The sequence below is a fragment of the Pholcus phalangioides genome, unplaced genomic scaffold (genome assembly GCF_987345545.1).
Source record: "Pholcus phalangioides strain wild (caught in Gottingen) unplaced genomic scaffold, Ppha-v1.0 ptg000027l_1, whole genome shotgun sequence".
Taxonomy (NCBI): domain Eukaryota; kingdom Metazoa; phylum Arthropoda; class Arachnida; order Araneae; family Pholcidae; genus Pholcus; species Pholcus phalangioides.
The window spans coordinates 13,757,225-13,783,061 of NW_028301617.1; the positions used below are offsets into that span (position 1 = coordinate 13,757,225).

At 35.4% G+C, this 25,837-nt stretch overlaps 1 protein-coding gene across 1 annotated transcript; it reads left to right on the forward strand.

The window, feature by feature from the left end:
- The first annotated feature begins 283 nt into the window (after nt 1-283).
- On the forward strand, nt 284-25,464 carry LOC149068500 (uncharacterized). The gene is made up of 5 exons (XM_089251566.1): nt 284-572; nt 12,765-15,727; nt 18,069-18,165; nt 23,969-24,026; nt 24,677-25,464. Exons 2-5 carry the CDS (start codon nt 12,873-12,875, stop codon nt 25,234-25,236), a joined length of 3,570 nt encoding a protein of 1,189 aa, XP_089107692.1. The 5' UTR covers nt 284-572; nt 12,765-12,872; the 3' UTR covers nt 25,237-25,464.
- The last annotated feature ends 373 nt before the right edge of the window (nt 25,465-25,837 follow it).

A 25,837-nucleotide genomic window follows, 5' to 3' on the forward strand; every position in this document is an offset into this window, starting at 1 on the left:
CCCCCTCCTCTTTCTTTCTCTCGTTTGGTTTTTGTCTTTTTCTGCCTTGGTAGTTTGGTTTCATTTTTGTTACCACACACTCATCCAGGGACTCCATGTGATCATATCATTTTAAAGCGGCTTAGCATCGTCCTCTAAGCCTGAAGACTTCTTCACCATCTCATATAACATCTGCGTTTGTTTCGTCTGGTTTGTGTTTTTTTTTCTTTCCCCTTTTTTTTTCTTTTTTTTTTTTCTTCCATACCCTTCTGAAGAAGAGGGAAGAATGGAAATTGCTGGAATTCCTGTGTGTTCTGTGATTGATGGCAACTCTCTCATTAGTATATTTTTATAACATGTTCTATGCTCTTGTGGAATATTCTTTCTCTAACAGGGGATGGCCCGAAGGCATAAAGCCCTGTATAATTGAAGAAGAAGAAGAAGTCACAGACGATGATGTTTACCTGATCGTCGATATTCATTATTAAATGGTCATAATTTGTTATCAAAGGATTCAATTAGGATTCCACCTTGCACGGATTCACTAATTCCTTGTGTGGATTCATTCGTGTCAAGTTCACATTCGATCACAGGTCAGTAGATTATTAGGGTATTTTTTTACTGTTCTGGGAAAATGGAAATAAATGAAAGAAATGTTCATTACTTCTTATTGCTTCTGTATAGGGGACAGGTTGGCGATTTTCGGCGACTTTTTTTTTCGGCGCCAAATATGTCTGACGACCCCATCAGAAGTCGCCAAGGCCGTTAGACACATTACGAGCGCCGAAAAAAAAAATCGCCAGCATAGAAAACAATATGAAAAATATCACGAAACACAAGAGAAATGGAAACGTAAATAACAGCTGAATTGAGCGAGCATAAAAATGCTAAAACCAACAAGCATAATTATAATAAAAAAATAATTATAAATGAAAACACGGACTCTCTTTTCGGGAATCCGGGTTCTTATAAATAAACAACGGTAAAATAAATAAATAAAATAATAACGATACAGGGGCATCCTGCATGTAGAAAAGAATAAATATTGGAAAATATTAAAGGTACAACCTGAGGGAAAATATATCCAAAATAATTCCAATTAATCCGACACACACACTACATCATATATATACGCAATGGAAGAGAAAATATGAAGAACTATCCCAACGGTTTTTCAAAACGCTGTGGCTATAAGGTGACGTCATTTGGAAGAAAAAAAGAGAGAGAATAGAATGGAAAAAAGAGAAAACCAGTTTTAAAATGGCAGTAAAACCCGTTTGAAAGACGCGCTAGGATGCTAGGAACATGGAAAAACAACCACCAGCGCCACTGCCTCGCAGAATTCTTCGAATATTCTGGAACAACAACAAACCAGAGAGCGCCAACGATAGCAACTTATCGCCAGAAAAAAAGTCGCCAACTTGGCGTGTCCCCTATACCGAAGCTGTTCCGAACAGGTTCAATAAATATGGAAAGAAAAATTTTACAGGGCAACAATGCATTGTGATGGAAATTTTCATTTCTTTTAAAATATCTGTATTGATAGCTCCCTCTGGTGGGAAAAAGGCAGAGTTTGTTTATGATGTCAACAAGTTCATTGAAAGTGAAAACACTTGACAGCTGGCCAAAATTAGTGAGGGCCTTAATTTAATCTCATGTGTAAAATAGTAGGCCTATCATATTTAAACTTTAGAGAATTCAACTAATTTTATAGACGTTTATAAATATTGGTTATCATTTATGAAACTATGAAATTATTATTAATTAAGGAGAAAATGTATCCGCTCTCACTATCGATGCTCTTTCATCTTGTTCAACAATTTGCAAATCATCAGGGAGAGGAATAAATCGCTGCGAGTAACAAATTCAAGCTAACTTTATTTCTTTCATTTGTTTGTTTTTTTAATGACTAGCTTCAAAGTTACAGTTGAAGAAGAAATCATGTAATGGCCACTTTCCACACTGTTCATAAATCTGTACAAATCAGGCGCAGAAAAAAAATTAGGAGGAACGCTGATCTTGTATTGTCACTAATATATTCATCAGTTGCCAAATATCAACTTTGTCACCATGCTTGCTTTAAATACTAGAAATTATGCTCCTATTTCAAGATACTACTACTAAACCACACATGCACCTCGTCCATATTCCTCTGCAAAACTTTTAACGAATTGGTACATGTTGGAATGTGTGTGTATGTGTTGTGAACCTGATGTGAAGTTTGTTTCTGTGTAATGATTGTTATGTCTAGTACTTCCATCTGCCACCAATGTTTCTCATTATGATTGAAAATTTTTATCATTGTAAGCCTCTCTCGGGAAGACTTTAGTAAATATTGCACATTAATAGATTAGGTCTCACGATCTGTCAGTCTGTTAGACGAGGTTCGTCACATCTACGTGTCAGCGCCTCCTTTCTTCAGCTGTAAGAGTATCACCAGCGTATGTCCCAAGTGGTCGAGGTTCGAGCTCTGCCCCACCGTCCTGACAGATCTGCTTTCTTCACGTGAGCTATACATGACTAGGCTTCAGGATAGGTGAGGAGTTGGTGTCTCGAAGAGAAGACTAGCATCTCACTCGTTCTAAGACCGACAGGAACAAGAGCCTGGTGGCCTTAAGCCATTATGCCTAAACTTGATTAGATTGTTGGATCACCGGAACATGCAAACATACACAAAAACAGATTTTTGTGTACGTTTGTGCATTTTTCTATCTTCTCAGCACAGTGGTGACCTTTTAAGGGATTCTTCCCATGTCAACATCCAATCAGATAGCAGGATCAGTAGCCTGTAAAAACTTGGCATATACAAATAGTAAAACTCATTCCGTACTCATTTTTCGGCATATACGTAATAAAACACTATTTCAACTTTTGACACATGGAAGTTGGCAACAAGGAGGAGTAAACATTGAAGACCTATCCAGGGTACACAACAATAGGCCTATTGCACATCGATTTTTATCATGAAGTTATTAACCATAAAGTGGTCCGTGGCCATCAGATGGCATAAAGGTAAATGGCATTGCACATCTTTTCTTGTATAATTGCAAAACATTTATCACAATTTAATATTGCATAATATTTTCACATTCTTAGTTCAATGACAATCCCGTGCGGAATCCCTGCTGGCAATATGCGGGACTTTCCATCATAATATCAGTAACTGGCAGGCCCCTCGTGTTACACCTTAAAGTTGGAACCACAGAAAACTAACTTCAGTCTACCACCACTGTGGCAAAAGTGGGGTTCAAACCCATATCCTTGCAATGCGAGTCCATCACTATGACCACTCGACAACCATAGCGGCCCCCAATTCAGGATAGATTTGATACAGAAATGATTGGCGCAAATGCAGTCACAGGGTGGAAAATATTTAAAAAATAAATAAACTGGGTATTACATTCATCACACATACTCCCCATTCATGTGCAGACAGTTCTGTCATTTAACTGAGGGTTTTTGAACACCTGTGATGAACTATTCTGTGGGTGCGTTGGTGCACCATCTAGGGACAATAGCCTAGAATACTGTATCACATTGCATTTGTTGACCTCACAAGTTGTTTTCATTTTCTCAAACATGATGTAGTCCCAAGGACCCAGATCATGTGAGTGTAACAACACTGTGAAGCCTGAGGTTGCGCGGGTCTGATGGCTGTTGTGGGGACATGCATTGCCATGTTGAAGCAACACTTTGCGTGGCCATTTATTGTGGGTGGAAGCTTCATAGCAAGTTCATAATACCTGTTGTCAACAATGTCCCAATGACAACCATTACATCAAAAGAATAGGCCTATTTTTGTTGCCAGTTGTTTCTTTGTTGTTGGCCATGATAATCCATGCATAACTTAGCAGTCCCCACCACTAAAATAATAAATAATTAATTAACGGTGCATAATGAAAATATTTAAAATTTTGAAGAATTTAGATAAGTTGAACCATAAGTGGGAGCTTGACAAATCACAAGACCTATCAGGCAGCAGAAGTTCATAGGACTACCAAGGGTCCTTATCTTTCAGGCTAAGGTATGAGGCTCTGACATCTAACCGAAGTGGAACTGGGTCGTTCTGCACTGCATAGTGCCAGATGGATCCAGAAGCTCCACAATTAAAGGCATAGAGAGTTGAGCACTTAAACCATTCTAAATAGATCGGAAATAGGCCGTGCTCTGTGATCACTAATGGGTTTTCTCTAGGCCAAACATGATGTTACCACCGGACCAAATTGGCCTTTGGAGTCTTTCGCCAAATTGGAATCCCAACTAGATTGCTACGTCTTCAGCAGATACTCCTGCAATAATCTGTGGGCAAACTCCCTTGCCGTAAATGTTCATTTGGAGTTTGAAGGTTAGTAGCCTCGTTTACGAGTTGGTCAGCTTGCTCATTGCCAGGTACCCTAGAGTGCACTTTCACCCAGGCCGGCCATATTCTTGGATTTCCACAGAAGATGCAGCGAATCTCTCCAACATTGTAATACGGTGAACGTGAATTTTTTTTCATTGCCCACAGACTTGATGCACTATCTAAAAATATGAGCACTGGATGCTGCCCGTATTGTGCCCATTAAAATTGCATGTATCTCAGCCTGAAAGACACTGCTCTCAGTTTCAAGCCCTCCCTTCCAAGCTACTTCACGAAAGTCATCCTGCCGCAAGACCACAAATGCCTACTGGTTCTTTCGAGAGTCTGTGTGCCATCCATATAAACCAGTCTTGTATCGGACGCTATCACAAGATTACTACTGGATAGCATTATCTCGTTTTCTGCTATGTCCATAATTTGTGATAATGCCCATAGAGTAATACTCAGAGTTAATGGCATCACATATTTTGAGTGGTCCTTATAAAAAATTAGCGCCGAAGTTCTGGTGCCAATGATGACTAGGCCCATATCCAACAAAACTAGGCTGGTAGGCTGCTGATGATATGTTGGAGTGCGTTTGAAACGATGAATCAGCATGCCAAATTGAGAAATCGTGTGCAAGTTTTTGTGATTCAATGATGGCATGTGCTGAAGAGCCGTCTTATTGCATAGGTCCGACTTGGGAAGAAATGTACCCATAGATTTTTCTCCCACTAGTTGGATAAATGCAGTTAATGTGAAAACAAAACGTCCAAGATTACTTTATATAAGGACTGTAGGATGTCAACTTCCAAGAGAGAGCTGTAGCAGTAGTCTGGTTTTGGGTTGCTTCGATTAGGCATATTTGGAAATTAAAGTATCCTTGAGTTTCTTGTATTTGCATTCGGTTGCATCCGTGGATTGAAGTAGCGGTTTCGCAAGCTTCAGTTCGTCTGGGCCAAGCGCACTGATGATGAGTTGGAACTTCGTGAGATCATCTTTGATCTTGTGAATGAAGAACAAGGACTCTGCTCTACTGAAGAAGAGTTTAGGTTCATGGCTCCAGAAAGGTGGTAGTTTCACATTCGTCGCCATGACAGGTAACGGTGGAGACAGAATGGAATTTGATCGGAAGAGCATTCGGGATCGGCCGGGTCACCAATTTTTGTGAAGAAAATGAGGCTGTTAAAGGCAACACTTCCTTCACAATTCAAAGATAATTAAACATTTATTATACAACTAATGTAAGAGAACCTACAAGAACATATCGATAGATACAGACCACGTGACCATCCAGTTTGAGTGGGAAAATGTAAGTCAAGTTCCTCCATTGCTCAGGCGTACTCTATTCCTATTATGCAGACAGCATCATGCAGTGGTGAACGCTGATTTTAATACATACTATATTAAATTTTATTCAATGAAAAAAGAGTGGCACGACTCTTTGACCTTTTAGAAAATTTTATGAAAAAACATACTAAACAATTCTCGAGTATTTAACGTTGATGAGAATATGAGAGTGGCTACACCACAGTCCAAAAGGAATACCAGAAGATAATGGGCACAAACAGGAATCACCAGAATAGTTCAGCCACCAGTGGTGCATGGGGTGTGAATATCTCACAATTGTATAACAGGGTAAGAGCAGAAGCCCCGGAAACTTTTGTGAAATCACTTCAAACTGTTTCACTGCTACCTCAGGCTCCTTTTCGAAGCCACAATAAGTAAAAAGATGCGATGGGGCCAATAAACACTACATACAATGAACAGCTGATTTTTAAAAACAACAGGAGCATTAATGTGAGGAAAAATGAAAAAGGCAATAATTTATCACAATCATTCTTCTACAAGATATTTTTTTATAGTTCAGAAGAGTCCAAAGCTAATGGTTCATCTTTAAGAGATGAAGATTGCTTCGGAATGAGAGACTTGATACAAGAAAATTAAAAGTAAATGACTATATCCTAGTTGGCTTGAAAGGTAGAATTAGAAAAAATATTATCTATGTTGGACAAGTCATCAGAGGTAAGAGTTTGGGAGGCAATATAGAATTTTCTATTAAGAAAATCGAATAAAGTGATTAACTCATTCATTGTGCCTGATATTTCGGCAGTAGAAGATCATGACATAAAGTCACTGTCAAAAACCTCAAATATTGTTTTTCAATATAAAAATTCCCACACACACATTGGAAATGTGCACGTTAATTGCATGTAACGTTTAAAGTGATTATGCTATACAAAGAATAAATATTTAATATGATTCCGAAATAATTTTCTACTCTCTACAGAATTATTTTGGACAAAAATATATATTGTTTTTTTTTCTTATAAAATATACAATTTGAATAAAGCATAGCATAAACACGAAAGGGAAAACTATGGAATGATTTGGCATTCTCTGATTCAAGATGATTCTTGACCTTCCTAAGTTTCTTCAACTGCTTATATATGTGCTTTGATATAAACCATCTGCTGTACTCTTTTTACAACAGATAAGTGTTTAAAAAAGTTTATTACATCATGTATGTAATGTTGATTTCTGTTATTATTAAATTATTTAGATAACCACTGATATACTTAAAATGATACTCTTATTGTGCATAGCATTGAAATATATCTAGCAATCAAAATACTAAATTGTAGAACTAAAATGTCATTTAATTTGGCAATGCTAGCTTGTATATGATACTTAAGAAACTCCTGTAACTTATCCTTAGTCAAACTTAGTTATTCTTACTTCTGTACTATGATATGGTATATTTACTAGCATTTATAATGCAATGGTTTTCCAGTAGAAGCTGTATTTAATTTTAAATGTGCAAAACAAATGCTTTTGGTATCGAGTCCTGTCAGCTCTGCTTTGGTTGAAAATACTCTTTAAAATTCTGCAAAATTATACACCCTGAGCTCTACAAAATTTTTAGATGAAAATAAATGAGTTTAATTAGTGTATTATAACAGTTTCTGCGTGAGAATTTTTACATGGAATAAAATTTTGGGCGGATCAGAAAATTTAAAATATCAAAATAGATTCTCAGTAATTATAATTTCGAATATAAAACCCTTTAATCTAAAAAAGTAAGTGTTTTTTATTTAGCATATCTATCAGGTTTAAAAAACTATTTGACAATATTGACAATAAGTTTTTTACTATTTTAATACTGATTTATAATTTCTGAAGTCTAAAACTTAACACTGTGATGCCCCTATCATACATATTTTGAATAAGCAGCTCTATTCCACTTAGCAAATTGAAAACAGGTAATCAGTAGCTTAGATAAAAGGGGCCGTTCAAGTATTACGTAAGCAAAATTTTAGCCATTTTTGACCCCCCACTTGTCAGCAAAATTTTGTCATCAATGCCCCCTACCTCCTAACGCATATTGTTGGGATCAGAAACGTGCATGGGAGGGGGCATAGGGGTCTCGTGCGCCTCCCCCCCCCAGACGAAAAAATATATTTTTTTAAAAATTAAAATTTAGGAAGAAAATACCTTTATGTGTTATTATAATTGATTTCTGTTAATTTCTATGCTATTTGAAGGGTAAGAACTCAAAATTTCTCTTTAAAAAATTCATTGCGACCCACCCTTTAAGCCATATATGGTAAACCTTTGAACCGTGGACCAAATGTGGCCCTGAAGTTTATCTGATGTGGCTTGCCCCCCCCCCCCCAAACCTAATTTTGTAAAAATGAACTAAGCGGCACATTTATAAATCGCTTAAATGATCAGTGGCAAAATTCCAGAGCATTTAAGTGGCCCGTGGCACATTTTCAGATCACTGAGGTAGGTTTCAAAGATCACTTTCAAAGGTCACCTAAGTAACCCGCGACACAGTTACAGAACACTTAAACGATCTGTGGCACAGTTTTAGAGCACTTAAGCGGCCCCCAGTGCGGTTCTACATATCTCTCAAGTTACCTGCGGAACATTCCCAAATTATTTAAGTGATCCGTGGCATAATTAAGAATCACTTGACTGATGCGTGGCTTAGTTCCACAGCACTTAAGCGGCCCGGAAACATTTCCAGAGCACTTGAAGGATCCATGAAACATTTAGAGATCATTAAAGTGGCTCTGTAGGGCAGGGTTTTCCAACGTGAAAGCTTGCACGAAAACCTTAATGGTAACGAGGCTATTCTGTGGAACCCTTAACAAATTTTGAATATTTCTTCAATATACAGGGTGTCCTAGAAGTCCGCATTCGCTCTGCGAAACAAGAATCCTCACTTGCATTAGATAAAAGTGTCTAAAAATATATATATTTGTGAGTTACGCATAGTGTGACCATATGATCCATATTTTACGGGGCAGAATTATTTTTCATAATATTCAGTTATTTCATCGTTTTAATAAAAATGTTAATTTTGTCAAGCTTTCTAAAAAAACTCACTTTGAAATTTTTAAATCGGGAATTCGTTATTTTAACATGAGCTATGGATCAATGGAAGTGTCCATTTTTTTTTTCATATGGTCATCCTAGTTATGCACATAACTTTAGGATAACGAAAAACATGCTCATTTAATCTTGTTTTCTCCTCCACATTCATTTTTCTCATTTTCAATAAACTAATTAGACTGTTACTTATACAGTTCACAGCCGATCCCGAACGGCTCTTTTGTTTCTCACAGAGAGGGGTTTGAATGCCAAACGTTTGGTGCGCACACTTTCTTCAATAGCAATGTGCTGTTTGATCATCATGGCGCTGTTTTCGCAATAGTTCCTTGTATCAGAAAAAGCACTGTGAAGGACAAAAGAGGGTATTGAACACATGACATCTCTGAACATCTTGCGACACAGTTTGCGAGTATATTATCGACCTGGGCTACCATATTTCACTGCTACGTAATTATTATTTCACAAATACCCACGGTTTTTTAATCTTGACAACTAGTTTATGACTAGACAATATCACTGATTTCTCGTTTAAGTATTCACATTAAAATTCACGAAATGCAAGAAACTGTCAAAAGAACAAGAAACTAGTAAAAAAAACAGATGAAATCAAGGCCAAACTGGGGAGGGGGCAACTGCCCCGGTCACCAAACTTTAGGAGGGTGGCAAATATCAGTGAAGGACAAAAATACTCTTATAAAATCATCAGAATTTAAGTGGAGAGGGTGACAAATCATGTTTGCCCCCCCCCCCCCATAAAAATCGTAGTCACTACTTTGGATGAAATTGTGGATTTTAATGATTTTATCGATAAATAATATTGATTACAAAATACAGAACAAGAGGAAAAAATTACTACTCTGTACTTAATTACTACTTATTACTCTGTAAAAATTACTACACTGTACTTGGTCATGGGTTGAGTGTGAATTTTGGCATACACCATTCTCATCCGAAATGTGGAACGAGTGGTCAAAGTAAGTGAAAGGGTGAATATAACCCCCACCCCTGGTCCAGGGTGCCAAACCAGCACTAGCTATAGTGAATATGAACAAAAACTATTTATTCTTAAGCTTCAACAGAGTAAAACAAGACGAACTGAGGCTTCAAACAAATAAGAACACAACGAAACTACAGCCAAATCGCTGGATCACTTCCCTTATGATGAAAGAGAGCACAAACTGATATTGCGGCCTCAGAGGAGCGCAAAATTCCAACTTGAGCAAAAACACGAAAGTGAAAGGATGGTCAGTTTTCAGCATTTAACCATTTTGTTTTCCTGGAGCATGCTAAATGTTTGCTTGTCATGGGATGTTACATGACCAACACTGATTAGAGATTGAGAGCGATTATGTGTGGGAATATTGATATTTTCTGTGAATTCACCCACATACAATGATGGTCACTTGTGGGAAATTTCCCTGACGCTTTTCTTTCAACATTAAACAAAGGAATAATTGGAAGAAAAAAAACGCAGGCCAATGTCAATGCCTTTCTCGAGACCTTCTTCCGAGAATGATCATCTGTATGCATTGAATCGATGTAATTGTTGTGGATTACAAAAATGTATCACTATGATTGTTTTTTATTGCATATTGTCACCTAAAAAGCCCTAAACTTTGATGATAGACTAATTGACTGATTGTTGACAGAGGTATTGTGTCAGAGGCCACAACCAGATGCTTGGTCAGCCGGGGCAAACGTGCATTAAAAAGCCCCCCCCCCTTTTAATGTTGGGGAGAAGTTAAAGAGTGAAATTTTTGCCCCCTGTGGTCCAGTGCCCAGTCACCAGAACTCCCAAGTTCCTCTCTGGTTACAGCCATGTTCAGAATAGTTTTAAAAAAATACCCCTTTAAAGCACTGAATATGCAATCAGCAATGTTGACAGCTTACCTCGACGCCCTTGACAAAGGTTGGCAATGCCCCTGAGAGACTTTGAGAAACGATATATATATCCAGTATTTCGGTTCTTCTCTTTTAGACAACTTTTAGAGAGTTGGACTCAGTGTCCAACTATTATCTGCTTTGCTTAGATATGGAAAACAAAAAAAAAAAAAACTTTTTAAAAAAGTGAAAAGTTGCATTTTTTGTTTTCAAATCTTCAGAAGAACAACAATATAAGAATATTATCACAAAAATTAGAAACTTTGCCTGGTTTTAATTTATACAAAAATTGACACGTTTTCAAGACAAATAACTTCAATTGGTCGAATGGTCAACGTGTTTTGGCTCTTCAATGGAGAGCCGTCATCAGGACCTCGTGGTCAGAATTCACACGAATGAGTCGTGGAGGGGTGATGTTTACGTCTGGTCGCAGCAAATACAAAGGCGAACTCTTCGGACGACCAGACGTAAACATCACCTCTCCACGACTCATTCGAGTGAATTCTGACCACGAGGTCCTGATGACGGCTCTCCATTGAAGAGCCGAAACGCATCGACCAATTGAAGTTATTTGTTTTGAAAACGTGCCAATTTTTGTATAAATATAAGAATACTCAGGATTTAAGAAACGGTGATGAAATGCAAATTTGTTATTTAAGTAATTTATAATATTGTTTTGAAAAATTAAATATTGTGGCTAATTTTGCTCAAGAATTATTAGTATATAACAAACAAAATGAAATTAAACCATTAAATTTTTGTGATATTTTCTGTGAGGTCTATGGGATGGGGGGGGGGGGAAGTCATTTTCAAAGAAGTTTCAATTGTACGTTTTTCACCCTTATACGACGTCTTGATGTGGCCTCTTGAACGTTGTGTAAACGAGGTTCCATTTGTGGTAACGAATTTGTAGCATGGAGGAATCTGGTGGGGGCACAGAATGCAAAGGAACAATTTAATACTTCTGAATCTTTGAAGGAAGACCCTCATAAAAATCCTCATGTGGGTCTTGAGAGTTTTGGGAATACCAATTCTCAGGAAGTCATGTTGACTGTTGTTGTCTGAAGGACTTGTGTACGAGAATAGGAAGAAAGAAAGAAAAGAGCCAACAAGAATATTGTTTGTCTTCTACTAGTCGATTATCCAATATTTTCTCTGAATTATTTTAGAGTACCCGTTCTCAACAGAAATAAAAATAAAAAATTGCTTCAGGTGAAACAGTAACAACAAAATTTTTCAAGCTACCAGGGTTCCGTCCCTTTTGATTCCGTTGGAACCTCAAAAAAGCTCTCGTGGAACACTGGTTGGAAAACCCTGCTGTAGGGGACTTATCAATGGGTAGAATGTTAGTTCAGGTGCCCAATAACTATCAAAAGGTTTTTTCCGTTTTTAGCACTCCGAATAAGATGCCATTAAGAATATTTCACATCTTCATAAAGGGTGGTTGATTACGTAAGCATCATCCAAACCCCCCCCCACTCCCCCCTTGCCCTTATCAAAAGTCAGCAAATCGGAAATCCCCCCCCCCCATCGATGCTGACGTAATAATTGAATGACCCCAAATGGACCACGAAATTATATTTCATATGTTCTAGACTCTTATGTTGAAAAATTCAAAATTGCAAATTATAATTAAATATTTTGTTTTAATTATAGTAATAAATTAATGTTAAAAAATAAAATATTGTAATATACAAAGAAGTAAGTTTTTCAGCATGTTATATACCTATTGTGTTCAAAATATTATCAAAAAACATTCATTTAGGTTTTTGACAGTTTAAACCTGTTTTTGATGCTTGTCATGTCAAAAACCCAACCCTGCTTTAAAATTTTTCAATAACTAATCCAACTTGAAAAACTAGGGGTAACCAAATTAGGAAACTATTTTTCTAAGTTGGACCAATTTCACTTTTTTGGTTTTCATGATACCGTCCAAATATGAAATGATATAAAGTTTTAGTAACCATATTTTTAAACATAAATATAGTACCTAATATCCTAGTCAGTTTGGTGATTTTTTGACGAATAGTATGACGGTAATTTAGCAAAATGTGTGAAGTGGTCCAATTTATGCTACTTTCCCCTATATATATATACACACACACACACACTTCTAATGCTATATGCATTCACTGATAGAAGATATAATTCTTCTCTTTTTCAGGTAATGGAAGATCCTCATAAAAGTGTTAAGGGGAAAGTTTTTTGATTCCGTATTTATCCCCAGCTGTCTGTGAAACAACATCCTTGACAGGCTTCTTACTCTCTTGAAATGGAAGAATCATCTTGTATGAGATTACATGATGGTTATGGTGTAGATGAATACGATTCCAGTTGTGTTCCAATTCTGGTGGCATTTAGTGTGAAGCATTTCGATCCAATCTCTGATGATCTCTTCCATATTGAAGATCCACATAAGGGTGATTGCTGCATGGAAAAAGTTTCAAACAGCTCTGATTCAAATGGGCACAAAAGCTTTTACACTGAACAAAAGCGACATCAATGCAATTTTTGTGCTAAGATGTTTTCTCGAATCGACCATTTAAATACTCATGAAAGAGCTCACACTGGGGAGAAGCCATATCAATGTGATTTTTGTGGCAAAACGTTTTCTGAAATCCAATGTTTAGAGAAGCACAAAAGAGTTCACACTGGAGAAAAGCCGTATAAGTGTGATGTTTGTGGTAGAAGGTTTTCTCGAAGAGGAAGTTTATCATTTCACAAAAGTGTTCACACTGGAGAGAAGCCACATGAGTGTGGTTTTTGTGGTAGAATGTTTTCTCAAATCCGCTATTTGAATATTCATAAAATAATTCACACTGGAGAGAAGGCATATGAATGTGATCTTTGTGGTAAAAAATTTTCTCGAAACGGAAATTTAAAGACTCACAAGAGAGTTCACACTGGAGAAAAACCATATGAGTGTGATGTCTGTAATAAAAAATTTTCTTATAACAAAAGTTTAATGATTCATGAAAGAGGTCACGCCAGAGAAAATCCATATGAGTGTGATTATTGTGGTAAATCATTTTCTCATATCAGCTATTTGAAAACTCATAAAATAATTCACTCTGGAGAGAAGCCATATGAGTGCGATCTATGTCATAAAACGTTTTCTCGAATGGAAAATTTAAAGACTCACACGAGAGTTCACACTGGAGAAAAACCGTATGAGTGTGATGTTTGTAATAAAAAATTTTCTTATAACAAAAGTTTAATGATTCACAAAATAGGTCACACTGGAGTAAATCCATATGAGTGTGATTATTGTGGTAAATCATTTTCTCATATCAGCTATTTGAAAACTCATAAAATAATTCACTCTGGAGAGAAGCCATATGAGTGTGATCTATGTCATAAAAAGTTTTCTCGAATGGAAAATTTAAAGACTCACAAGAGAGTTCACACTGGAGAAAAACCGTATGAGTGTGAAGTTTGTAATAAAAAATTTTCTTATAACAAAAGTTTAAAGACTCACAAGAGAGTTCACACTGGAGAAAAACCATATGAGTGTGATGTTTGTAATAAAAAATTTGCGCACAGCACAAGTTTAACAATTCACAAGAGAGTTCACACTGGAGGGAAACTATATGAATGTGATTTTTGCGGTGAAAAGTTTTCTGAGATTCGCCTTTTCCATACTCATAAAAGAATTCACCGTAGAGAAAAACTGTATGAGTGTGATCTTTGTCATAAAACGTTTTCTAAAATGGGTAATTTAAAGACTCACAAGAGAGTTCACACTGGAGAAAAACCATATGAGTGTGATGTTTGTAATAAAAAATTTGCGCACAGCAAAAGTTTAACAATTCACAAGAGAGTTCACACTGGAGGGAAACTATATGAATGTGATTTTTGCGGTGAAAAGTTTTCTGAGATTCACCTTTTCCATACTCATAAAAGAATTCACCCTAGAGAAAAACTGTATGAGTGTGATCTTTGTCATAAAACGTTTTCTCAAATGGGTAATTTAAAGACTCACAAGAGAGTTCACACTGGGGAAAAGCCCTATGAGTGTGATGTTTGTGATGCAAAATTTTCTCATAACATAAGTTTAAAGACTCACAAGAGAGTTCACACTGGAGAAAAACCATATGAGTGTGATGTTTGTAATAAAAAATTTGCACGCAGCACAAGTTTAACAATTCACAAGAGAGTTCACACTGGAGGGAAACTATATGAATGTGATTTTTGCTGTGAAAAGTTTTCGGAGGTTCACCTTTTCTATACTCATAAAAGAATTCACCCTAGAGATAAACTGTATGAGTGTGATCTTTGTCATAAAAAATTTTCTCGAATGGGTAATTTAAAGACTCACAAAAGAGTTCACACTGGAGGGAAACCATATGAATGTGATTTTTGTGGTGAAAAGTTTTCTGAGATTCACCTTTTCTATACTCATAAAAGAATTCACCCTAGAGAGAAACTGTATGAGTGTGATCTTTGTCATAAAACGTTTTCTGAAATGGGTAATTTAAAGACTCACAAGAGAGTTCACACTGGGGAAAAGCCATATGAGTGTGATGTTTGTAATAAAAAATTTTCTTATAACAGAAGTTTAATGATTCATAAAATAGGTCACACTGGAGTAAATCCATATGAGTGTGATTATTGTGGTAAATCATTTCCTCATATCAGCTATTTGAAAACGCATAAAATAATTCACACTGGAGAGAAGCCATATGAGTGTGATCTATGTCATAAAACGTTTTATCGAATGGAAAATTTAAAAACTCACAAGAGAGTTCACACTGGAGAAAAACCGTATGAGTGTGATGTTTGTAATAAAAAATTTTCTTATAACAAAAGCTTAATGATTCACAAAGTAGGTCACACTGGAGTAAATCCATATGAGTGTGATTATTGTGATAAATCATTTTCTCATATCAGCTATTTGAAAACTCATATAATAGTTCACACTGGAGAGAAGCCATATGAGTGCGATGTATGTCATAAAACGTTTTCTCGAATCGAAAATTTAAAGGCTCACAAGAGAGTTCACACTGGAGAAAAACCGTATGAGTGTGATGTTTGTAATAAAAAATTTTCTTATAACAAAAGTTTAAAGTCTCACAAAAGAGTTCACACTGGAGAGACGCTGTATGAGAGAGGCGTTTGTGATGAAAAGTTTCCAAAAACCTAATTTTAAAGAAGCACAAAAGAGTTCACAATGGGGGAAATCCATAGAAATACATTTTTCCATAGTATAAATCAAAAATTTTCCATAATATTGTTGTGCAAGGAAACGTTTATTTTAACATGTTCATGTATAAAAATTTTGTGATTTTTGTTTCTTTGGATATACAGCGAACCCTTGATTGAATGGACCAGTAGAAGCTATATCTTATCGTCAATGGATATGACTGATCTGTAGCGATTTTCAACATCATTGCCGCAAACATTATGTTTTTCAGTATGATTGTGTGATAATTCAGATCTTGAAACTTGGTTAAGTCAGAGATTCACTTTCTAGGTAGAACTTTTCATCAGAAAAAATAGGTGGAGGCTGTATCATTTACAAGGAAAGCAAGTTTGAAAAGTTATATGGATTTTATACCTCGTTACACCAGACTAAGTACAATCTTCTCTGTGTTGTAACTAAAACTCAAGAAATGTCTTCATGTAAATGAGCTGGTACTCCACAATGTATTCCAGCTGATTCTTTGAAGTTTGCCTTGCACTCGTTTGTACACATATAATGTTCAAACATAAAATACACATACATATAATACAAACGCTTTAGGGCTAAAAGAGATTATACACTGCCCATATAAGAACATGGTCATCATTCATTAAAGTGAAGATTGTTTCGCGATTATTCCCACCAAGGTATCAAATTTCCTGTCAAAGGTGTCTGTCATGGGAGATTCATGTTAAGAGTAGGTAAGTTGTTCCATGAATTTTCAATCCAATTAGAAAAAATTCCTTGCAACACAAATGGAGAATTATTCCTAATCAACCAAAACTTTAGTCCCCCACATTCGAAATACATAAAAACTTGGTCAATTCAATTTTAGGAGTTTCTCTCGGTTTGTTATTAAATTTTAATGTGAAAAATTACAATATAACTTCATTATAACAGACAGTTAAAAAAATCTGTAATAATAATAAAGGATGTTTATCTTTTTTTCTGATCAGATAAAATAAGCAAATTAAATTTCCAATCAAGCTATTAAATATCAATTGTTGTGTTGTTATACATAAACATGTATGTGCCGCATGACTCATTTGTTCACCAGCCGGAAAATTGAAATTAATGCATTATATATGAACACATCTTTTTAAATTCAACCTATATAAAAGACTACTTTTTATTTGATGTATAATAAACATTTTTTTGTAGGTAACTACTGCATTTTCATTGATGTTCACCTTGCTGCATTACACCCCCTATAAGAATTATTTGTTATAAACTGCATTTTCATTAAAACGGACGACATTCAGCTCCTATTGGTTCGTTACTCTGAGGTTCTACTGTACTTGTTTAATTATATTTTCCTCTAATGTTTTTGATAGTTTGATTCAAATATGCCATTTTTGCAAAATGTCTCTTTTCTTTTAAATTTCTGGCTAACTTTGAGTCACCTGTTTTTTATTCCGTGATTTACTGATCATTTCCCAAATGCAACAGGTAGCCTACGTTAAAACATTAAAAAAAAATTTACAATCAACAAATTCGAACTTGTTTGTTATGGATGTTATGTTAAAGTATGAAGCAGTATCTTTATTACTAGCTCCATATACTGGTTTCTGCTATTCCGTATGCTGCTGGAGTTCTCTCTTGATGACTTCATTAGCTCCTGCCGATGACAAATGATGTTGCATATTATATGAAAGTTTTTGTGTGCGGATTCTCATCTTCTTCACAGATGGAATGTTAGAAAGCTTGGGGGGGGGGGATGCTGAAAATTCTGGTCACTTGTCTGGTAAAATGTGTTGGAGATTAACATCTCTCCAGTATTGTTGTTCGTTTATTTTGAAATATCAGTGCAGCTTACCAAAATTTTTCATGATATCCAAAACGAGGTTATTACGTGTATGTAACTCTAGAAAAAAAGTTGTTGCTGTATGGATTGTTGTTGTTGCCGTTGGTTAAGATGTATAGAATGAAACAGATATGCCAACATTGGCGTGGAGATTCTCAATAACAAAGAATGTCAAGCTTTCACCTCGGGAGGAGGGGTGGTGCCTCCCCCCCCCTGTGACAATGCAATAATTTTCGTGAAATGGAATACTCAAAAAATTAATTTTATTTAAAAAACAGTTCAAATGGAAAGTTTATTTAAATACAGCACTCGCCATAGGTACAACTTCACCAAACACTAACTCTGGCCATATCGCTATATTGCAATTTACTGTCATTAATGAGATAGGTTGAAAATGAAGGCGCTAGGCTGTCTATCGGTGGTCGCCTCAAGTTCGTTGGAGAAAATATCTTATCTATATTCTCTGTTCAGTTCGAACCCAGGATCGTGACAGCAACCTTCACGGTGGTAGACGAGCATCTTACCACCACGTTACTCAGGCTCTCCCCACATGTACTGAAACCCAGGGGCTCAGGCCACGTGAGTCCCCTTCCCCAAGTAACTTTGTACTTTATGAATATTCAATGCAAAATCCATCCCTGCATACTCTCTAGTGCAGTGTGGTTCCCAACCTTTTTCCCTTCCCGCACTCCCTTAGATGATACTTTTTTTTCTGTGATCGATTACATTAATTATCCAATAATTAATTTTTATGAATTATTGTACCTATTTTATAATGTTTTTCCGGCTATAGATGATGTGTAATTTTGATTTCATTTTTTATTTTTTAAAATTAATTCAAAACGAAACTAAAAAACGTACTTTTCTGAGATTTGGAAAAACAGATTCACATTGAATAGTTCTTCTTTTATTGACTCCAGCCGCAACAACTATAAATTAATGTTTCTTTGAACGTGACTTAATATTTTAATGTTTTTCCTGAGTGATGAGTGTTCACGACAGCATCAAATCTATACACAACGAGCTAATAACACAAAGTACCAATGTAAACAAACTACGAAATAGTTTAAGTAAATAATGGTATTTTTTTTCAACCAAAATTGAAAACAAGTGCGATTAATCGATAATGAAACTTTTACCACGCAAATGTTGTATGACACATTTCTGAGAGTAGAATTCAGAAGGTGAGGCATCAAAATATTGGTATGATTCATATTTTTTTAGAAATTAAAAAATTCAGTTTTTCTATCATCATTTTAATTTTTCTGAATAATCAGTGAACATGTTGAATTTTTTTTCTCCATCTCTTACCTCCAAAAATGCTCTCCTGCACCGCCGGTTGGGAACCACTGCTCTAGGGGGTTGTGTATATGGACGTCTGGCAACCGTAAGACCCACGCCCGAATATTTTGTTCGTATCAGAGCTTCTACAGCACTTCCTACTACTAAACCACACATACACCATGTCTATATTCCCAATGGAACCTCTAATGAATTGGTACATGTTGGAATCAGCGTGTTCGTATTGTGAACCTGTAACATGAAGTTTATTTCTATGTAATGCTTGTTATGGTGCTGCCATCAGCTGATAGATGGGACCTCCTACTATGAAGTGCTCTCTACGGAACAAGTTCTGCAAGCATCAGAAGCAGCTTCACCAAGCGTGGGACTCATGCTAAAGTAACCATAGGCTATTGCTAAAATATCCTTAGCTAACTTTAATAGTGAAGATAATGTATCTTTTAGTTCTTTTATTGAAAATGGATGTTGGAGTTTTTTAACGTGGAGTTGCACGTTGTCAGGTATATTTTGAAATATTGCATTATTAATAGAGGACGAATTTCATATTCTTAGGAAAATTATGTAAATAGTCATTATTTATCATCTTTAACCTGTAAATAGTCATTAACGCATTTCTCTGTAAATCAGATTGATTAAAGCAGTGGTGCACAACCAGTGCTCTTGGGGTTTCGTGGCCTCTTTGGTAAAATGAAATTTATCAGTAAATTTAGTGAATAAATGAAAAAAGATGCTTAGGCGGTCCCAACATACCATTTTTTTTTCAAAATAGAACATTTTAAGAAAAAATTAGGGTCATTCCATGTCAAATCACCCAGCCATGACACCAATAGTCTCAGATTTCAATGATTTTTTTTATTTGTTGCTTTTACCATCCTTATTAACCGCGTGAAATATTATTTGCATATCTCTAAAACTTTTTGAGAAAAAAATGTTGAAATTTATCAAAAAAATGATGCAGATGACTTTTCCGAGGTTCAATTTTTAAGCGGCATTGTTTGAGAAAATAAATCATAACCTTTTCAATTTTAAATATATTCAAGTGACATTTTCACTGAAGTATTCACAAGAACATACAGAATATGAATAAAAATAATTCATACACTTATATTTGAAATTTACATGCAAAAAAATTATGTAAACTTTGTTTTTGTGGAATTTTTCGTTAGAAAAAATATAATTTTCTAACTTATTTTTAGACCAGAGGCACAGCAGTTACCAAAACAACTTTTATTTTAAATTTTTCCTAAATATATGAAGTAAAATACTGGAGAAAAAAATAATGGTTTTTTGACCATTAATATATTTATTATGGCTCGCAACACAAAATTCATCGGAATAAGACTGGATCTCTCTGATTTCAAATCATTCAACTAGATACTGAAATGTAACCCATCATCCCGGATTCCAATTATTATTTTTTGTTTATTGCTTCTACCATCCTTGTTGATCGTGCAAAGTTTCATGTACAAATCTGAAAAACTTTTTGAGAAAAAAAAATATTTTTCGTACCCCACAAATGACGTCTCTAAGACTAACCCCATTCAAGCAATATTATTTATTTATTTATTTAAATACAAACTACAGGCAAAAGCCCAGTTACAGTTTGCATATATGAATACAAGAAAAACAAGTATATACAAAATTCAAAGTTAAAAATATACATCATCAGTATTATTGCATCTCAGAAATCGGTACAATGGAGAATTTTTCAAAACATCAGAACGATATGGAGGAACATAAAAAAAGATTACGACATCTCTAAGATTGATTCGTGGGCAATAAAAAGTAATAAGGTTTAGAATATCAGGTGCATCAATATCAGAATGAATAATTTTTACAAAAAACCTAGTAAGGGCCCTGAGACGGCGAGTTTCAAGGGAATCATAACAGAATGATGAAAATATATATCGTAACTTTGCAGATTTTCAATACATTCAAAAGAAATTTTCACTAAAATGCTCACAAAGAAAATGTGGATTATGAATAGAAAAGAAAATTTAAACCTTAGAGGAAAAAAATCATTTAATTTTTATTTTTTTTGCAAAACACAATTTTTTAAACACTTTTTTTTGGATGCACAGCATGAATTTCCAATTTTTTAAAAAATTTAATCCTAGTAATATATGTTAAGAAGACTGTAGAAGAGTAAACATTATTTTGACAGTTAGCCTAATACATTTAAGTAACAAAACACAATTGTACTTATATGACTATACATTAATTATATTTGTACATTTTGACTTAATATAATGATTCATGCTTAATAAAAAGAAATTTTATATTTTATTTTTCATGTACCCTTATACATTTATTACAATATTCACTAAATTAAGTTTCATGAGTAGTTAATGCAATAATTCAAAATAATTAAAAAAATTTTAAATTCTAGGATTAAAATGAATTCATGAAATAATTAGAAATTCAATCAGAGTGTCAATTCAGTGTGTCAAATCAGAGTTGGTGAAAAAAATATTTTTGGTTTAAAAGTTCATACTTACAATAAATTCATTTATTGTTGAATAAAATAATTTTTTAAATTAAACCTTCATGTTCAGATTCTTAGAAAAGTGTTAAAATCCCAAATACTCTAAAAAGAATAATTAATTTCACTTTTAATTTATCTATAAATATTTTTTATGATGTGAAAAAGACAAACTTTCGCAATCATGATATTATATTTTTGCATAAAGAATTATTTTGTATTTGATAAATCCAGATAATATTATTAATCATATATATAGATGTATTTTGAAGTTTTTTAACTTGCTTAATTATAAGTTGTTTTACCAAAACAGTGTTAATTTTTTTTAAATTACTTTGATTTTTACAGCATATTTAATAAATGTATATGATAAATTTGAAATGATAAATATGAAATGGTTATACTTGTGTGAAAAAAACTGATATCAAATTTTCATTTGATTAAGTTTGGGAATTGGTTGATGGCACATTCTTAAATGCTACAAAAAAAGCAATGCAGTAGAGTTTCGTTCTCGAAAGCTCGAGATTCCGAATAATCCAAGATGCTAGAATTTTTCAAAATTATTTTTCAAAGCCTCGCTCACTCTTTCAGTTTTTCGCGAAGAACGTATTTTGCTTCAGTTTTCCTACTAATGCCAGTGATTTTAATTTGAAGACTTTTTTTGCCAGGGAATGAAGGGTCTCGAATCCTAGGCTGGGGGTAAGGGGTCTTCGTTGGGCCCCTCCGCAGTAAATTAAATGTGTAGAAAAACAAAATCATATCTTTATATCGGGTACCCAGTGCTGGAGCCTTGGTCTGCTCAAATTATGAAGAGGACATGGGTCTTTGCAGCCCCAATTCAGTGACTCAAAAACTGAAAAGGTAAGAGAGTAAGTGCGAATGCGTAGGTCCAAAGAAAACAATAACAATGTCATCAGATGGGAATAAGTTCCAATCAGTCCAGTGAACCAGGAATAGACCCTGTATTTTCCTAATTTTTATTACACGCCAAATAAGGTATATTTTCCAAAACTAAATGTAGGGTGGTCTTCTTTCCCCCCCCCCCGAAAGATTTCCCCATTTTTTTTCGGATAATCTGAATTTTCAGTATACAGGGTATCCTGTAAGTGCTAGCGTGGTCTTTATCTCAGCAACCGTCCTAAAAACTGTTACGATATAAAAGTGAAGCCTTTAAAATGGCTGGCTATGCCAAAAGCATGAAGAGTATTGTAATTCGCCCTTTGGCGACATGTTAAGTGAAATGTCTCCCGTAAATAAAGAGTGATGATGAAGGACGTGCGTTTCCTTGTGTGATTAGTGTATTTCACTTACACGATGTATCCAGTCCACCCACCCCGTTGTCTCGCAGCAAGAACAGCGTTAAATGCGGCAGAACCGTTTTACCCGCATTTAACGCTGTTCTTGGCTAAATTTCCTGTTTTTCGAATTCGAATACCTCTGCGAATATTGCACTTAAAAGCTTTTTTTGTTTGGTTGGCATCAGGAGAGACAGGGCGTCAACTTCCTCTCATTGAAAGTTAAAGCACAGGGAGGACAGTATAAAAATTTAGATTTTTATTTTGTTACACTCTGTATTTTCACTCTCAAAACTGGTACAGGGTAGTTTTTGGACGCCTGTTGTGCATTATTCAAATTGGAATCGTACCTGTACGACGCACGGTTGATGAGATAAAGGCTGTGCTAGTACTTCAGGACAGCCTGTGTATAATCTGAGGTAGTCTCGGTCCCGCTCACCTCGGATTATTGAGACACTTCTGTAATTCTTTTCTTAACATCAAATTTGTGTGAAGCCAGTTTTTCTGTTATAAGCAATATAAAAAATAACTAATCACATAAGTTAGAAGCCTTAATGCAATAAAATCTCTCTTTTGCGGATACCAAACAAGAAATTCGTCTGTAAAAGAGAGGTGACCGTTAGGGATCACCATCTGGGGTTTGAAATGTATATATATATATTACACAAGGGAAAATTGTTATTCGGCCATAAAAGAGGGTTGACCGCACCGGAAGGGTGTCCGTTAAAAGAGGTAGTAGTTTCCGTCGAGAAAATAGAATAGTCTACAATTTTGTCAAACTCATAATCAATTAAGTCTTGTTTCAGGAATTTAAATTATTTTTCATTATAAAAATAGTAATACACTGGTTTGTAAACGGATTATTGATGATAATTTATTCACGATTAATCATTTTATTGTTAATAATTAAAAGTGCAACTTTCAAAATGTCAAATTAAGTGTGCTGTGGAAGTTCTACTTTGCCGCGGGTTTAAAATGATGAAAAACGCTGGCTTGGCGGCTTGAATAATAATTTTCGTTTCATGTGATGCTCGCTCTCACAAATTTGTTGCGTCTGTTATAAGACGAGTTACTTTCAATACCTCCACATCGACATTGTCTAGTGTACCAACCTAGAGTTCTACAACTGTTCATAAAAAAAAATGTGGACCTATCAGTATTACACAAATTTATCATTAATGTAACTAGTTCATACTTGAACTCGTTGAATAAATAATCTTATCTGCTTATAATCAAATGAATTATTTTAATAAATGGCAGACATTTTTCCTGAAAATGACTGCTGTTTTTGTTTCATCTGCAGGCATCTCAAGAAATCGTGGAAAATCGAAACATAAAGCTTGTATTCGATGAAGAGAATGGTGTCTAGCTGTTGTCTCTATCAGTCCCTGATGTTCTCTCAATCACGTCTTCATCCAAAAAAGGCAATAACTCAAAGACACTTGAGTGTGTCCGTATCAATTTTATACTCATGCGTATGACCTGGAAGTGTTGAGCTCATGTTTAATTTGTGAATCCTTTTGGTATCCAAATTTTTATCGATTTTTCAACTCCATTCATTCGTTGGCTGTCTCAATCAGAAGAGTCGTTTGAACGTGATGTCTGCGGCGAAAAATACATTCAAAAGTTTATCTCTAACCTGATGCTACAAGACACTCGCTCGGCGTTTCAGCCTAATTATTTATAATCGGACCCACATCGGAGAAAAATCACATGAGTGTGCTCGTTGCTGCAAAAAATTAACGCAACAGGCTTACTTGGTTTTGCTCATGTTAAGATCCACACTGTATAGAAAATGCACACGAATGTGATATTTGCGATGAAAAATTCGCGCACATATCACGTTTGAAAAAAGCACAAAGGAATAGTATACAATGGAGTAAAGCTGCATGAATGTGACGTCTGTGGTAAAAGACTTGCAGAGTGCGCTTGGAAACGCATAAAAGATTGCACACCGGAGAAATGACGTACACATGTGAGGTCTGTAGCAAGAAGTTCGTTCGTAACTGAGAATTAAAGACTCACAGGAGGATGCACATGGGAGAGAAATCACACCAATGCGATGTTTGCGGTGAAATATTTTCGCAAATAGATTACTTGGACTTGCATAGAAAAATGCACACAACAGAGAAAGCTCATCAGTGTGAGTTGTGCGGTAAGAGTTATCGGCATAGATCCCATTTAAACCAACACAAAATGATACACGCCGGAGAAAGACCGTACGTATGCGAGATTTGCAGCAGGAGGTTCTCTCGTGGACCCGATCTGACGAGGCACGGAACGGTACACACCACAGAGAAACCATACGAATGCGAAGTTTGCTGTAAAAAATTCTCGCAATCGTTTTACTTGAAGCGGCACAAGAGAGTACACACCGGAGAAAAACCTCATGAATGTGAGGTTTGTGGTAAAAAATTTTTGTGTACGTCTTATTTAAAAAGGCACAGGAGAGTTCACACTGAAGAGAAACCTCATGAATGTGACGTTTGTAGTATTAGGTTTTCTGATAAGTCCCATTTGAACACTCACAGGAGAGCAAAACATGGCGGAGAAAGCTCGCATTGCGTTTGAGCCCAAAGAATACGGGTAAAATCTAAATAATATTAACAGGCCATGAAATTTCTTTGAGTAGCAGTTAATTTACAAATCTGGTCAAGCCGTAGAGTGGAATCATCGACCACATCCTGGACTCGTTGTGTTCTGAATTCAAAAAATGCATATGATTTTTTTAATGAAAAAATTATTTAAGTATTCTATAATTATTTATTATCGAAAAACGGAATAAAAGTAGAAAATTTGGCTCTATTTTTTTTTTAAGTGGATGAAAGAGCAATAAACACTCAATAACTCGATATACATGTAATAAGAAATACATACCTCGATGGTTTTCGTTAGTCAGGGGCACCGATGCGGAAAAAAAAGATTTGCAGACATCCCGTATAAATATAAGTATTTTCGACCATTAGGTGCTCGGGGCTCGGTCGATTGCGCCAAAAATGGGGGTGTTTTGACCTCCCCCAACAGGTTGATTGCGCCCAGTCTGATTTTAATCCTTGTGGGTGATGGAAGGAGGGGGAAAGTTACCAACTGCTGATTGGGGGCGTCACTCAGTGTATAGAGACAGGATTATAGTGCGTATAAGCAGAACGCAATTTTTGCCACAAAAAAGATA